The sequence below is a fragment of the Crocodylus siamensis genome, chromosome 2 (assembly GCF_052110815.1).
Source record: "Crocodylus siamensis isolate JL-2025a chromosome 2, ASM5211081v1, whole genome shotgun sequence".
Classification (NCBI taxonomy): Eukaryota; Metazoa; Chordata; order Crocodylia; family Crocodylidae; genus Crocodylus; species Crocodylus siamensis.
The window spans coordinates 100,145,571-100,162,764 of NC_143396.1; the positions used below are offsets into that span (position 1 = coordinate 100,145,571).

At 44.6% G+C, this 17,194-nt stretch overlaps 1 protein-coding gene across 3 annotated transcripts in view; it reads left to right on the forward strand.

The window, feature by feature from the left end:
- CLGN (calmegin) overlaps positions 1 to 17,194 on the forward strand; it is a 66,713-nt gene that overhangs the window by 42,475 nt on the left and 7,044 nt on the right. For 2 of the 3 annotated variants that reach the window (XM_090036495.1, XM_090036494.1), the window contains exons 11-14: positions 10,833 to 11,048; positions 12,452 to 12,571; positions 12,818 to 12,962; positions 16,731 to 16,808. In XM_090036495.1, coding sequence (XP_089892621.1) covers positions 10,833 to 11,048; positions 12,452 to 12,571; positions 12,818 to 12,962; positions 16,731 to 16,808 — 559 coding nt within the window. The remainder of the gene's footprint in view (positions 1 to 10,832; positions 11,049 to 12,451; positions 12,572 to 12,817; positions 12,963 to 16,730; positions 16,809 to 17,194) is intronic. The other variant, XM_090036496.1, reaches the window with a different exon arrangement.

Sequence of the window (17,194 nt, forward strand, 5' to 3'; positions counted from 1 at the left end):
GGTGGTACATGTTAACAGATTTATTATAATTACTTTATGACAAAAATTTGCTGGTGGTACTTAAGGTTGTATCATTTTAAATTGGTGGTGCATAGTCTTGCTTGGGAACTGCTGTTGTATTGGATATAATTTGTGATAGACGAAGATCTTTTGACCTTCTTTAGAGGCTTATGGAGATGTTTGTGCTGTTCGTAAGCACTGTGTGTTCTTTGCTTTTGAATTTGACTATCAGGCTTTTCTGTTGCAGCTTTTATCTAAGTTAACTGACAGTCTGGTAAATTAGAGGGAAAGACAGAACTGTGCTGGTGCCCATTTTGACCTAACAAATTTGGGTTGAAGAAGGCTTTTGAGAATATTCTGAATTTAGCTGAATCCATGAACCTCCCATAACTGATCTAGAATGCATGTCAAGTGGATACTGTCACCACATTAATTTGTTCCTTTTGAAGTTCTTTTCTTGTTTTTTCCAACTCAATGTTTTAAAGTTATGTCCATATCATTTAAGATGGTTAAATGGGCATATATTATGAAATAGAAAATAAATGGTAATGTTTCATGTAGACAACATACTAGGTAATCCTAACAAATAATAATGAAAAATCAGGTATTTTTTGAATGTTTCTAACCTAGTTTAGATCAACTTCAGTTTGAAGAATAACAGTTTGTTGAAATGGATCGCATAATCACGAATGTCAGCATAATTCTAGTTGTTATATTTTGCTTGTCAGACAGGATACAAAAATGAAGCTGCCCAAGATTTCCAGAAGAAACCTATTCCAAGAAGTATGGATCCTTTTAGACCTTCTGATTTCTTAGCTAGATTTGGTTCTTTTGACCAGATTAGGCAACATGTTGAATAAGATTTATATTGTTGCCGGCACAAGGTGCCCGAGGGAGGCAACAATTGGGTTCGTTGCCCGGTGTGCATCGCGCCAAATAAACACACTGGGGAAGAAGCAGACAGAGTTTATTTGAGCTCAAGTAAAAGGCACAGGGAGACTGTATTGTCTCAAATCCTGCACCCCTAACCCTGCAACAGCGAGATCTTTATACCCCGGTCAGTTTCACTGTCAGTGATTTTCCAGCAGCTGGCCCCCCCTCTTTCCCCCTTTCCCTCCTCCTTTCTCTCTCCGAGCGGTGCCCTTGCATTCCACAGATAACAGTTTTAGCTCACCTGCTTTCCAGAAGGACAGGAGTTTGCAGGCGCCAGAGAAAGGGTTGCAAAGGTTGGGCAAGGGGGGTGTTTTGGCTCTTCTGAGCCTGGAGCAGAAGGACTTCCTCGACACTCGTGGTCTTCCATCCCTCTGAGTTACCCAGGGTTATGCCCAGTGTCACCAATAGCTCCCCCCTTTGAGAATACTCAACAAAGTTTTGGCTGAGTTTTCTCATATTCTGAAGACAAAAAGTAATTGAGTGTTTGAGGATTGGAATCTTCAATGCAAGGGTATAATGAGGCGCTTGGGGAGGGGGATGCACAGACTTTGTGCAGGAGGGCGTTACAGCACGCAAATAAGAGGAGAGTAATTAAACACAACACAACACTGGTGATCAGGAGGTGAAGGATACCCGCTCCTAGGCCTCCGAGGTTGGGCAACCAGCTCCAGAGAGAATCCAAGACAGTGGGTTCACGTTCCTGACTTTTCCACAGCTCAAAAGCCTGTTCAGCTGAAATGTGTTTGTTAATACCTTGGGAATTTTCTGGGACATAAGTACAACATTCGTTCCCAGTTAGAGCACATACCCCGCCCTGAGATGCTAAAACATAATCTAGAGCCTGACGGTTTTGAAGAGATAATAAATGAAGTTGATAAATCTCGGAGTTAAGGCTCTTTTCAATAGCTAAAGTGTCATTGGCAAATTTTGTAAGAAACGAAGAAAGTTGACGATACAGCTTGGCTAACCGGCCCACTCCGTACGCCAGGAGAAAGATCATGCCAAGTCTGTCTCGTGATGAATCCAGTTCTTGTGTCCATCGACCTTTGCCGCTGTGTGGGAAACTAGTAGGACAGGGTGAGGTCCTTTCCACTTCTCTTGGAGGGGCTCATCCTTCCAGGTCCGAATGAGCATGGAATCTCCGGCTGTAACGAGCGGACTGGAGCATCCAGCGGAAGAGGCTGCAAGTCTTTAGTGTACCTATGGAGAGAAGAAAGAACAGCAGACAGAGAGCACATATACCATGACAAAATATTACATCCTATTTCCCACTCCCCTGCTAGAACCGGCATCCCATTCATAGGCCATGGCCTTCCAAACAATCTCAAAGGGGCTAAGCCCTAATCTTCCCTTGGGGAGGGCACGGATACGAAGCAAAGCAAGGGGCAAAGCATCAGGCCATTGCAGAGAGGCCTCCTGGCAGATCTTTGATAGATGACGCTTGAGGGTCTGATTTGTACGTTCTACTACACCACTAGCTTGTGGTCGCCATGCAGTATGGAGTTTCCAGGGGATCTGTAAGGCATCTGAGATGTTTTGGATGATCTTTGAAGTGAAATGTGTTCCGTTGTCAGATTCCATCCACTGGGGAAGTCCGAAGCAGGGAATAACTTCCCGGACGAATTTTAGAGCTACAGTCTTGGCTGTACAATTGCAACATGGAAAGGCTTCAGGCCATCCGCTGAATCGATCTATTATAACAAGGAGATACTTAAATCCTTGAGTTCGGGGGAACTCAGTAAAGTCTATTTGCCAAGCCAGTCCGGGGCCTGGAGTAGGTTCCAAAGTGGCTGGAGGTGCTGAGAGACTGGGTCGAGGGTTATTCTTTTGACAAATCGAACAGCTGGCCTGTATTTGGGAGGCCAGAGGTCGAAGTCCAGAGGTTAGAAAATATTTGTTCACCAACTGAGTGAGAGCTTCTTTTCCAGTGTGTGTAGTTTGATGTAGCCGTTGCAACACCGGCTGGGTCAGGCTCTTTGGTAGGAGGATCCTCCCGTCTGTGGAGCAGAGCCATCCCTTCTTTTCTTGGAGACCAAGCTTGTCGGCTAGTTCTTTTTCTTCATATGAGTACTGGGGATCCGGGAGCTCCCCCACTGATGGAATGAGAGCATGCATAGGGATGTCAGCAGGTCTCGGTGTCCTCAGGGTGGCAGCAATTTTAGCTTCTCTGTCTGCCCAGGGATTACCCCTGGCTACATCTTGATCCTCTTTCTGATGTGCTTTACAGTGCATTACTGCCACTTCCGAGGGAAGTTGAACAGCTTCCAGGAGTTGGAGAATTTGGGGTCCATACTTCACTGGGGAGCCTTGGGCTGTCAGCAGTCCCCTTTGTTTCCATAGGCCAGCATGGGCATGCAGTACTCCAAAAGCATACCTGGAGTTGGTATAGATGTCGACCCGTTTCCCTTTTGACAGTTCTAGCGCCCGGGTCAGGGCCACCAGTTCAGCAAGTTGAGCAGATGTTCCGGCAGGCGAACCCCTGGCCTCAACAACATCATAGAGGGTCACAACAGCATAACCTGCCCTCCTTTGCCCTTCTACAACAATGCTACTGCCATCAGTGTACCACTCACAATCAGCATTCAGAAGTGGCTGATCCTGTAAGTCTGCACGGCTGGAGTACTGTGCATCTATAATGTCTAGACAATCATGCTCTTGTTCTTCCGTTTCAGGTAAGAGAGTAGCCGGGTTGAGGGAGGGGCAGGACTGCAGAGTCACTTCAGGGTTCCACTCCTGGGGAGCGTTCATGGCCGAGGGTTCAACTGTGAGGGTCATTATCCATGCATTTTCAGGGGGCAATGTGAGGGTTATTTCATCCTGGGTAAAATGCAGTGATGCACCTAATAGACAAAGAAGGTCTCGTCCTAGCAGGGGTGTTGGGCAATCTGGAAGGTAGACCAATTTGTGAGAGAGAGCCCGGTCTCCCAGAGCACATTCTGCAGGAGCATACACTTGGCACTGAGTCTTTTTTTTTCCCGTGACACTCACCACAGTGAGAGAGTCCGCTACGGGAAGTTGAAGAGGTTGATTTACAGCGGTCCGTGCTGCCCCGGAGTCTATCAAAAAATCAATTTCTGAATTCCCCACCCGCATTTTTACTCTGGGTTCCGGGGGTGGGGTGGTCCGTTTCCCCTGACACCGCTACTCCTGTCCTTCAGCTGTCATTACAGGAGTATAGTCTCTCTCTTCCTCTGGGCATTCATTCTTCCAGTGTCCCTCTTGCCAGCATAAGGCACACTGGTTCCATCCCAGGCGTCTTTCTTGTGGGCCAAGGCGCCCGCGCCCATGACCCCTTATACCTCTGCCTCTCCCACCTTCTTGTGGCCTTTCTCTGACTCCAGCCTGTACTGCTGCTACTAGCATTCTAACTTGTCTCTTGTCCTTTTCTGCTTCTCTGAGAGTATACGCCCTGTTTGCAGTTTCCAGGATTTGTGCTACAGACATACCCATTAAGTCTTCCTTCTTTTGTAACTTCCTCTTTATATCAGGGGCTGCACGGCTGGTAAAAATACCCTTTATAATTGCTTCCATCGCCTGATCATCAGGGTCTGCACTGGTATTTTGCCGAATGGCATCTCGGATGCGCTGTAGGAATGCAACGGGACTTTCCTTCAGCTCCTGTACTATTTCATATGGCTTTGCCCAGTTATTATGTCAGACAGCCGAGTGCCTGAGCCCATGCATAAGTAGTTCTTTGTAAGAGGTAAGACAGGTATGATCCACAGGATTGTTAGGGTCCCATCTAGGGTCTGCTAGGGGAACCACATCTGCCGGAACAGGAACATTGACAGGATCCCTTTCATGCCTCTGCTGTGCTTCCTCCCTGGCTTTGGAAATAACTTGGTTCCGCTCTACTTCAGATAATAAGGTTCGCATAAGGATATTACAGTCGTCCCAATCAGGCTTGTGACTAGCTAAACATCCCTCAAAGACAGAGATAAACTTACTCGGGCTAGTTGAAAATTCTCCAGCCTGTGCTTTAAAAGCCGCCAGGTCCACCGGGTTAAAAGGTACATGGGTGTATACTTGCATGGTCTGGGCTGCACGCCCATCTGCCCCAGGCCAGGCTATTACAGTTTCAGTAAGTAAAGGATAAAATCCCACTGAGGGAGGAATCTCTGGGACTGGGGGCATCTGATCTTTATATGGTGGAGGTGTTAAAGCCGAAGGGGACGCCGACTCTGGCATTACAGTAATGGGGGGGAATGCTGAGACTCAACACTAACAACTACTGATCCTATCGGAGTCAAATTACACTTCTGCAAAATATCTGTCTTGTTCCGTAAAGCCATAAACAATTGTGCATACAAATGTTCGTTCCACTTACCCGTCTGCTGACAAAACAGGAGTAATTGGAGAATTGTATTGTAGTTAATTGACCCTTCCGGAGGCCACCTTTCCTGATCCTCCAGTTGCTATTGAGGCCATTCCACTGTACAGAACCTTTTAAGATCATTTTTAGTCATTAGATCTGACTTAAACAGTTTCCAATTAGTCAGAATGCATTCTAAGGGTGTACACCGTACCCTGCCAACCATACTCTGTCCCTGCCCGTACTCTAGGGAGACACTGGGCATCCCCAGGTCCTACAGGGAGACACTGGGCGTCCCCAGGTCTTAACAGACAATGCTCAGACTGCTGAGCTATCCTACCTTATCCGAGGGACCGGTTTCACACTGTCGCCCACGATCGCTTCTCCACTATTAGAGCGTGTTGCACCGTTGTGCCCTCCGGGGTCGATCAAACCACGTCTCTGCCGAGGCCCCCGATGAAACCACCGGTGCGCGCTGGGCGTCGGTTGTTGCCACAAGTCGTCAACCCCAGGAGGGATCCAGGCAAGGCAAAATGTTAGCCTCGAGCCCCATGTTGGGCGCCAAAACTGTTGCCGGCACAAGGTGCCCGAGGGAGGCAACAATTGGGTTCGTTGCCCAGTGTGCGTCGCGCCAAATAAACACACTGGGGGAGAAGCAGACAGAGTTTATTTGAGCTCAAGTAAAAAGCACAGGGAGACTGTATTGTCTCAAATCCTGCACCCCTAACCCTGCAACAGCGAGATCTTTATACCCCGGTCAGTTTCACTGTCAGTGATTTTCCACCAGCTGGCTCCCCCTCTTTCTCCCTTTCCCTCCTCCTTTCTCTCTCCGAGCAGTGCCCTTGCATTCCACAGATAACAGTTTTAGCTCACCTGCTTTCTAGAAGGACAGGAGTTTGTAGGCGCCAGAGAAAGGGTTGCAAAGGTTGGGCAAGGGGGGTGTTTTGGCTCTTCTGAGCCTGGAGCAGAAGGACTTCCTTGACACTCGTGGTCTTCCATCCCTCTGAGTTACCCAGGGTTATGCCCAGTGTCACCAACAATATAAACTCAGAAAAATTCAGTTTCTTACTTTGTTATATGTATTGGGATTGTAGTCCCTTATGCAAAAGGAAGAAAATTCAAATGTGATAAAGAGCATAGAGCTGTTTTGATATGGAGTAGATATTACAATTGGTGCCAGCTTTTGGGATTGTAGGCATTCCCTTTGACAGTCTTCTGGCCCAAAAAACATGGACCTTTCAAGAAGGTATTATTTATTTAGTGTATCTGGTTTTGGCATATCGTTTCAGACATCATAAAGTGATGTCATCACCAGTGTGACGAACTTGAAGGCCACCAGGTAGCATAATAAATGGACATGAGTCAAAAATGTGAGAGATGGTTTGAACTTGTCCACAAGGGCATTTGTTGTCATTGTGAAGGCCTCATTGGTATAGGTTTGAGGCATCCTGTCAAGTTTGAAAACAGTTGAAGTGCCCAATAATGGTGTGCCCCGTTATGAATGGGGAGAAGAGGTGTTATAAATGAATATCTTGGGCTAGGTACAGACATTTAAAAAACCTGAGGCTTTTCAGTCTTTGCAGGTTAGTTTAAGCTGCGTACATTGAACTGAGAAGCAAGTGAACAAACATTCACTTTTGATTCCAGAATGAGCCTATGGTGGCTCAGGCCAGAAGCTGGTGGGGGTGCTGCTAGAGCACACCTTTTCTTTCTTTTGGCAGTGACAGGAAGGCTGGAGGGAAGTTGGGAGAGAAGTCCTCTGAGGCTTCCCCCCGCCCTGCTTGAGCTCGGGGGGCGGGGGGTGGGGCTAGGCCCTGGCTGGCCTGCTGAGTATGATGGGATTGGGCTTTTAAAACTCCACCCTGGCTTGCACAGACCCCAGCTGGGGTGTACTGAGGAGGGGGAGAAACACCTGCCATGCTTTTCCCCTGCTCCCTGATCAAATGCAGGGAGTGCCAAGGTAAGAAACGGGGATCCAAACAGTCTCCCATATCGGGGGGTGGCACACGCATTTAGGCAGGGCCTTAAATGCCTATATACCAATGGTTGTAGTATGGGGAATAAGCAGGAGGAACTTGCCTTCAGAATAGCTAGTTCAGACCCAGACATAATAGCACAGAAACTTGGTGGGATTCATCCCACGACTGGGCAGTTAGCATTAGGGGCCATAGGCTTTACAGGCAGGATAGAGAAGGAAGGTGTGGCGCTCTATGTCAAGGAGCAATACACATCCTCTGCCAGCAAAATGGGGTCAGAGGGGCAAGCGGAAGTGCTGTAAGTCAAGATACAAGGGGGCCGTGGGGAGAGGGATCTAACGGTGGGGGTCTACTACAGACCCCCCAACCAAGGGGAGGAGCTGGACTGGGAATTTTCAGGCCAGCTTGCAGAGGCACTTAAGGCAAGGGATGTAGTTGTCATGGGAGATTTAAATTACCCAGACATCTGCTGGGAGGAACAGTCAGCCAGGTCGGACCTTTCCAGGAAGTTCCTGGCTGAGATACTAGGCCTTCACTTAATTCAGGAGGTGCACAGTCCCACCAGAGGAAAAGCCCTGTTGGATCTGGTCCTGGCCACAGGCAACAACCTGGTAAGGGGCCTTGAGGTCCTTGACCACCTGGGTAATAGTGATCATCGCTTGCTGGAATTTACCATCCAGTGCAGGGTGTCAAGGGCCAGCAGCAAGGTGGTAGCCCTAGACTTCAACGAGTTGAGATTAATGGGAGAGGCACTGGGGTTCTTGAGAGCAGGGGAACTCAGTGCCCAAGATGAGTGGTCATTCCTTAAGGAAACAATACTCAGGGCCCAAGTGGTAACCATCCCAACAAAAAGCAAGGGGGCAGGAGTGCACGAAAGCCCCCCTGGCTCACCAAGGGTGTCCGGAAATGCCCAATTGCCAAAAAGGCGGTGTACAACTGGTGGAAGGGGGGTGCTATCTCCAAAGAGGAGTATACCTCCTTTGCTCGGGCCTGTAGGGGGGCTGTCAGGAAAGCTAAGGCAGACATAGAGCTAGGACTTGTGTCCAAAATCAAAGATAACAAAAAGTCCTTTTTCAAATATATAGGGAGGATGAAGAAAGCACTGGGAAATGTGAGGTCCCTGCAAGATCCTCTGGGCAATCCGGTGGTTGCGCCAGAGGAGAAAGCAGACCTCTTTAACCAATTCTTCACCTCTGTTTTCTTGTGCAGGGACTGGGACTTCCCCACCGTGATGCATGACGGACTTGAGGGGAACGCTTCCAGACCTCAGGTTGGGGAGGACCGGGTTAGAGAGCTTCTGGAGGGGCAGGATATGTTTATATCAGCGGGTCCAGATGCTTTCCACCCCAGGGTGTTGAGGGAGCTAGCACGGGTTATTGCAAGGCCCGTGGCACAGCTTTATGAGTGTTCATGGTGCTCAGGCCAGGTGCCAGATGATTGGAAGATAGCCAACGTGGTCCCCATCTTTAAAAATGGGAGGAGGGAGGACCCAGGCAACTATAGGCCCGTCAGTCTTACCTCAATCCTAGGGAAACTCTTTGAGAAGATCATCAAGGAGCACATCTGCAATGGGCCAGCCTCAGGGGTGATGCTCAAGGGCAGCCAGGATGGTTTTGTAGGGGCAGGTCATGTCAGACCACCCTGATTGCCTTTTATGATCAGGTCACAAAGCCTTGGATGCAGGTGTTGCTGTGGATGTAGTCTTTCTGGACTTCAGCAAGGCCTTTGACACTGTCTCCCACCCCATCCTCATTAAAAAATTGGGTGACTGTGGCATTGATGCCTACACAGTCAGGTGGATTGCAGATTGGCTGAAGGGTTGCACTCAGAGGGTGGTGGTGGATGGTTCATATTTGACCTGGGGAGAAGTGGGCTGTGGAGTCCCCCAGGGCTCGGTCCTTGGGCCCGCGCTGTTCAATTTCTTTATCAGCGATTTGGACGATGGGATGAAAAGCAACCTGTTTAAACTTGCTGATGATACCCTGGGGGTCTTTAAGAGGAGGCTTGATGCCTACCTAGCTGGGATCATTCGAGCCCAGTTATTTCTCCTGCCCAGGCAGGGAGGTTGGACTTTGAAGATCTATAAGGTCCCTTCCCACCCTACTTGTATGATTCTATGAAATGGTGGTGGGCAGGGGCAGACCCTGGTGCAGGCTGGCATGCAGAGGGGAAAGGAGGGTTTAAACCACTCTCCAACCCACCTGATACCCCAGCAGTAGTCTTCCTGGTAGGGGCAGTGCCACCCCAACAGGCTTTACCCCATCTCCCTGCTTGACTGGAGATGGCGGCAGGGTGGGGGCTTGGCCAAACCCCAGGCTGGGCTGGCATGCGAAGGGGAGGAAGGAGTGGAGCAACCTCTGATGGGTTTTTCCCTACTCTCTGCTTGAGTGGAGAGCAGAGGGCATGGCCAGATGCCAGCCCAGGTCAGTATGCTGAGGTGGAGGGGAGTGGGGTTTAAACCCCCTCCCCCTCTCCATACAGGACCCTGTTCACCACTTATTGTGCTGACTCAGCCCAGGCTCTGGCTACGCCCCTCACAACCTGTGGGTCATGACCCAGAAGTGAGTTGCAAGAATATGTGAAAGGGTTGTGAGCAAACTTTACAAATGAATCAACAAACTTTAAAAATGGATTCTCCTTTTTAAAGGAGAAAGAAGTGGGAAATCATGGCTTTTCCCTTTCAAGCTGTCAGAGTTCAAACCTGCAAGGGGCTTTTTGTGGTGGGGGGAGGGTGGTCCCCATACCTCACACACCTATTTCCTGTCCCACACACTAGAGCTCTGGGGGCAGGGGCAGTGGGTCAGGGGTGAGGGGCGCTGGGTCAGGACTGGCCATCAATGTTTACAAATGGGTCCTGAGACAAAAAAGGTTGAGTACCACTGATCTAATTGTAATCCTTACTTTTAGAGAAAAGTTCTGATCAAACCTGAGAATTTGCACATTGGGGAAGTCTGAAAAAAGAAATATGCTAATTTGTTAGAAAAGAATTTGTAGTTTTGGGGAAGTGCTACAAACTACTGAATTGTTAAGATTGCTGGGTGGATTTTTATGGGAAGCATCTTCCCATGTGTTTTGTGTATGTAACATGATTGTTTGTGTGTAACATGTATTTATCAAAAATCTTCCTTGTTCCTTCTAGTCACCAGTCTTGTTTTATGCTGTTGTCTTGCTGGATCTTATTATTTATTAATTATCTGTTATTGACAGATTATTTTTATAATAATCATATTTATTTATTTGTTTTTCTTTGCGGTAATTTCTAGGGCCCCTTACTTTGCAGGTGTCAGTGATAATCCTGCAGAATAATATCCATAGATGGAGGGATACATTCTTAACTAGTTTTTTAACTAGTATCTGGTTTCGCTGTAGAGATCACTTTGGAGGATTGTCCTTTATGCACTGTATCCCTTCATGTAAATGTTTGACTATTTTTTTTTTTTTTTTTTTCCAGATAGAACAAACACAACAGGCTTTATCTCAAGATTTTCAGTCAAATTCATTTTTGTGATTTGTACTTCTTGGGGTAGTAGTCTTTTGCATAGTCATGAAGAGCTGAGTGAAGGGTTCTAAGAATAGATATGTACATTTATGTATGCTTTTTTTTTCTCTAGGGAATCTGGAGCCCTCGAAAAATTCCTAACCCAGATTATTTTGAAGACCTTCATCCATTTGAGATGACTGCTGTCAGTGCAGTTGGGTTAGAGCTATGGTCTATGACCTCTGATATCTACTTTGATAATTTCATCATTTGTTCAGAAAAAGAAGTGGCAGACCGTTGGGCTGCAGATGGTTGGGGCGTGAAGAATCTGGTTGCTAGTGCTAATGAGGTATAGTATTTACCATACACATTTTAGTCAAATAAGTGGGGGGGGGAGGAGGTGGTGTTGAAAGAATTTTCTGTTAATGTTAACTATGTGTTGAGTTGATTACATGTTTTTCCAAATAGTTACTGCTTTCAAGTAACTTGCCATCTTTTTGGTCTAGCTTTTTCTAAATCCACTTGCTATTAAATTGTAAATATCTAGTGAGGGAATTCAGATCTTGCTAAAGTCAATAACAAAGTCCGCTTATTTTCGTGCCCCAAATAGAACATGTACCTTATTTTTTTGGCAAGGCAGAATGAAGGAAAAAATGCCCAGAGTTAAAACTGTATAAAGCACAGACAGAGCCTAATCTTCACATCACTCACCTTCCCTTTCTTGCATGAGCAAAAAACAAACAACAAGCTGCAGTTTTTTAACCCTTTTAGAGCTGAATTGTCAGAAGCTCGTAGCTGCTCAGCCACAAAGCTGATACGGCTACTGCTACCGGGCATCTGGTTTTAAACTTTGGGTGTAGCAGGAGTCAAGGAGGGTGTGCAGGTCTTACAGCATCTCCATACTTCCATTTTGGACACAAAACCAGCTTCTCTGTTTAAGACATGCAGTCCAATTTTGGAAGGCTAATTTGAGGGAAAAGGTGCATTTGGTATGTGAGTAAGCACAGTATTTCCGTGAAATCAAGATTTCACCCAGAATTCGTAATACTATTTGGCAAGAAAACGTAGAATCTTTTGGATCAGGGAGTGGATGTCATGTTTATTTGTTAATTATATAATGCTTTTAAGACAGGGTAAACAGACAAGGAAAACTGATGCAGTCTCAAGTAATTCTAAGGACCTTAGCTGTTCTAAACTCTGAAAACTGTACGCTTCAGTTCTTGGAGCCATGTTTGCTCTCCTGTTCACACGTGTGCATGAACCTACTGTTTGCACTGCCTACAAGAAGTCCTTAATGCAGAAATCTTCTGCTTGTGTCCCAGAATGCTATGATGATACTGGCCTAGCATATGTGAGCAGGACTCCCTCTAGTGTTCTGAACTCAGCATTTGTATATCCTTGCTTATTTTGATGAATTCTGCATTTCAAAATACAGGGATTTGCTGCCTTCAGTGTTTGAGGTCCCAGTTTTGATCCTTATTGTGACCCTGTTTTCTGGCTTGTCTGAGTGCCTGCTCTTTGTTACATATAGGATACCTGGTTTTACAAGTTTGCCCAAAATGTCCCACAGTGTTTTTAAAAAAAATGTATTATTATTGCTGTTCAGATAGCAAATCTGGCTGTTGAAAGAAACCAACTTCCCAAAAGAAGCTTTCTGGCTGTGAAATGAAAAGCATGTATGTATAGTGCTTAGCATTTATGTAACTTACTGGATTTTTCTAAGTCACTTTGTTGTTGGTTTTGTTTATGCAGCCTGGCATGTTTAGTCAGTTGATGACTGCTGCAGAAGACCATCCGTGGCTTTGGGTTCTGTACATCTTGACCTTAGCACTACCTGTGGGTCTGGGTGTATTGTTCTGCTGGCCAGCCAAGGTAAAAAAGAAAATGATATTATTTCACCCTTTTTGTTTTGCAGTATAGTGATAGCAATTTGCTCAGCTTCATGCACCCTAGTTTTAGTTGTATTGAAAAATTTAAAAATCACTGGAATAAATGAAAAGTGAATTTGTCTCATTTTAGATAATACTCAGACTTTAATAAGCCTTTAAAATAGCTCCCATTAGAAAGCAAGCTTAAAAGTTAAGTTTAAAAGTTTAAATTGTGGTTAATCTGTTGCAGAAAGTAGATGAAGATATTGACTACAAAAAAACAGATATATCTAAGCCAATTACAAAGGGAGAACTAGAACAAGGGGGAGAAGAATTAGAAGATGAAGCAGAATTAGAAGAAGAAAAACAAAATGAAGATGATATTGTTGAAGAGGGTAAGATGAAAAAACAAGCTGGTTATAGACTTTTCAAAATGCAAAGAGCTGTAAACTGTAGTTTAATAATACCACTAGTTGTTACCAACTAATATGGTGTAAGGGTTGAAGAAACACCAGTGTGGTATTTATTTAAATAGTTCTTTTGAGAGTTGCTTGTTTGCACTTCACCATATATATGTGCTTGGAACTTTTTGAATATCAGTGTCCGGTAGGGTTACATGTACACCTTGCTTATACCCTCAAGCCTTCTCCTGTTCCCTTCCTATTTCCTTTCCTCATACCTCTCTTAGAAAGGGGAGAACAGCTTCACTTGTCACACTTCATTTAGACTAACAAATAAAAAACAGAAAATCAGCAGTATCTTACAATCTCTTGTTAGTTGCCTTTAGTGCCTTTTTGTTTGGAGGACAGTTTCATGTTTCTAACATAGTTGCTTGTTTTTTTTAATGAGTTATGGATAATATGAAACTTTCTGCTCGTTCTACTCTGTTAAGATATGACTGAACTGTGCTTAAGCTGTAACAGGTCTAAGTTGTGCAAAGCCAAGTATGTGGCTGTCAGCTATGATTCTGTAATAACAGTTTATTTCCCAAAATGTTGGCACTTACACGGTGAGAAGCATCTTTGCAAGATGCCATTTACAAGATGTTCTCTAGTTGTATGTGATGAATCCAGAAGATGTTTACTTTTTAACAGAAGCTATCAAGGTGTCATGCTATAAGACTTGAATACCCTACAGAGGGGACAGCCAACCTTCAGTATGTGTACCACAAGTGGCATAGGCCACCTCTATGTATGGTGTCTTGGATTGGGAAGCAGAAGGCCAAGCGGCAGCTCAAACAGGGGGAAAGGATCAGAGTGTTTTTTGGAGAGGGCTCAGGGTTAACTTGTGTCACAAAGGTTGGCTCCTATTGGTCTGTGTGCAGGAGTTTGCAATCTCTGGACTGTGGAATGAAAGAGTTAAGATTTGGCCTGTGGCCACAGCCTGCAGCACCAGTGTACTGCCACCCACCCACCATTGATCCCAGTATATTGTGCCATGCTTCATATTACTGGTGCCCCAGCTTTACCTACTCATCCCAACCTTACTTCACTACCAGATTTGTTCAGCAGAGCCACTAGTCATGGAAATTTGTGACATGGTAAGTGGACAGTGTGGGATGGGGCTTGAGAGAGCTAGAGTGTGGGGACAGCAGAAGAGGATCAGCAGCCCACAGCAGCGGCTAGGTTACAGGTGTTGGTCCACTGTCCATAAATGTTGCCAACCCCTGGCCTACAGAGATCCTGGTCTCATTCTGCCAAATCAGTTACTAGTAGTTCACCAGGCCTTGATGCTTTGGCTTTCCTTGACTTAGAACATTATTTTGATCCAATATGGAAGGTACTTTTAAGCCATCCTGAACTCTCTTGACCTCTTGGTAGCACTGAAGTTGTAGGTGAGAAGGGAATTTCCATGCATACAGTAGTGTGTTGGCTGCTGCATCAACTTATGGAAAACTGAGTCTTCTGAAGTTGGAACATAGTCATTCTTCTTTATTCTTGCTGAGGAAGGAACAGTTGAGAGGCAGGTGATTGTCAATGCATCTGCTTCAGCATCTGTATCTCTTGATCCTGGTGTCAAGTGGCCTTTCTATTGTCCACCTCTGAATTTGGTGCCTTCAGTCTTTGGATCCTGGGCTGGTAATTGCTTGGCTTTAGATGCTCTAGTGCTGTTCCTTCCAGCAAGCAGTGCTTTGATACAGTGTATTTCAGCACTTTGTTTTCAAACTCTGAGCCACATTTTCAGATAACTGGATCCAGGCACTAACTGCCTTTTTGCATCTGTACTGTTGATACAAGCATCAGATTGTGCATCTAGCCTGTTTGGCATGTGAGTCATTATGGGCTTTCTCTTATTTTGATCTAGTTTATTCCTAGTCCTCACGTTAAAATTAAAAACCACCCTGACTTGTCCACTCTGCATTTCCTTTTAACATTTCTTATTGGAGTTTGAGTAACTTCCAAGGCCTCTCTCACTGCAGTTTGACAGGTGGTCTGGGATTTTCTCAATTTCAGGATCTCTGTTCATCTGGTTTAATACTCACGTGTATTGGATCCCTCCTGGTACAAGTTCTGCAGGAAGCCCACCACCATGGTATCCCTTTGGCCACTGGCACTTTAGCCTTTTTGGGTATTTGCCAGTTTTTAAATTATTAAGAAATGTGTGTATCTTATTGTTGTTCCTTTTTTTCCCTTGTCTTTCCCCTTCTGGCTTTTCCCTCAGTCAGGCTTTTAATGCATGCTAATCTTTCACTATAGTGTTCCCTCCCTCCCTTGTTCTTCTCTTCAAATTTTTGTTCATTTCTTTCCTTTCTTTTGCTTTTAATTTTTCTTTCTTGCCCTTCTGCCACGGGAAGGTGATAGAATTGTAATTCTGCCCACTAGCAGAAGGTAGCCAATATACCATCAGGAATTTAAGCAAAAATAAGATTGCAGAGTACATTTTTATTGTTCATATTCAATCCACGCAGCTTTGCCTAAAACTAGAGTAAGAAGGGTGAGTTGAATGCTCACCATAATCTTAGGAGAATGGCAAACTGAACCTGCAGGTTATAGAAATGTTTGGTGTCCCAAGTAATCTTCCAGGAGCTCAACTTGAGCCCAGGGTCTGTAACTAACTAAAATTTCACTTAAAGGTAAAGCACAGTAAACATAATCCTTAGATTACAATTTCAATATGTAAAAATAAATACAATCTATTAAACTGTTAGGATTTTTTCACTTCTTAAATGCAATGTTTTCCTTTTAGCAGGAGGGAGATTACTTTTGTGGAGAATGTTCCTAGGGCATTTATACACATACATTTGTCTGCTCTGACATGCTGGAGATCTGATGCAAAGTTATGCACCTGGTGCTGAATTGCATATATTTGTATAAACAGCAAAATTTGTCAGTGCTGAGGAAATAGTGGTGGTGTTCTTTTGAGCTAAAACACCTTTGTGCCATTTATACACATGCATGCACCGCAGCACCAGGTGCTTTTAAAAGTGACTGGTGCTGTGGCACAAACATGTACAAATGCCTCTAGTGCTCAAATCTGCATTTATCCTTATCCATTGGAATAAGCTGTACTACTTGGGTTTTTAGGGAGAGAATGCCATTTAATTTTTCTAGGTTTATTGTGATGGCATTCACTAGTAGTGAAATATTTGGAAAAAGAGAATGTTTCTTTGGAAGGTGGGTAGTAATACCAAACTGTGTTTTAGAATGAAAATCTGTACATGAGGAGCAAAATGCAAAGGAAAACTACTTGAATTGCAGTTCCTTTTGTAATTCATGTAAGCCTTTTGTAGCTTAGAATGGCCATTTTTATTTGTTACTATTATACTAGGGGAAAAGACTCATTAGACCCAATGATAAGTCTTACATTTTGTAGTAATTAAACACATGATCAGTTTTTTTTTAATTTCTAGCTAATTTTAAGTATATTCAAAGGTCTTAAGATAACTACTATATTTCTAAGAAGAAAAAGCAATATTTTTTTCTTTGTCAGACATCTCTTCTTTTCCATATCATCATCATCGTCATCATCATCATCATCATCATCATCATCATCATCTTTTAATGGAATGGCTCTATTTTCACATGCCAGGAAGCAGGAGGCAAAAAGCTATCAGCTGCCTTTCATACATAAGAAAAATGTCATCTTTTCACCTCCTTTTGCCTCTTCATTCCTGAAAGCACAGAGCACATACCTGCTTTTTGCTGATTCTGTTGTTCCTACAGAGAGAAAACAAGTGGAGGAGAAGAAGTGTGAGCTTATAAAAGAGAAAAAGAAGATGGGACAGAAGGATGCTCCCTCAGGTATTGGAAAGGGGAGTGTCCTGAGCCAGGACTTGAATAGACTTTTCTTTCTTCTCCTGTTCCTTCTCCTTGTTCATATTAAGAATTCAGGGTGATGGACAACAGCTTTCTATAGTTGTACATGAAAGTTTCCTATTGGATTCTTCAGCCCCACAGAATCTGCAGCCGTGGTACAAATATTTAGCAGTAGTCCTCTACTTCAGATCTTGATCTAGGTTGTGATTCCCTCTGGTACCATTTTCTGTTTGTTTCTGGACAATTTAAGGTGTTGTTTGGACCTATGAAGTACTAAATTGCTTGGGAATCTGCCTACTTGAGAAAATTCCTGTCTGTTCATACAGTATATAATTGCAAACAACAGAAACACTTATAGTAGATCTCCTCAG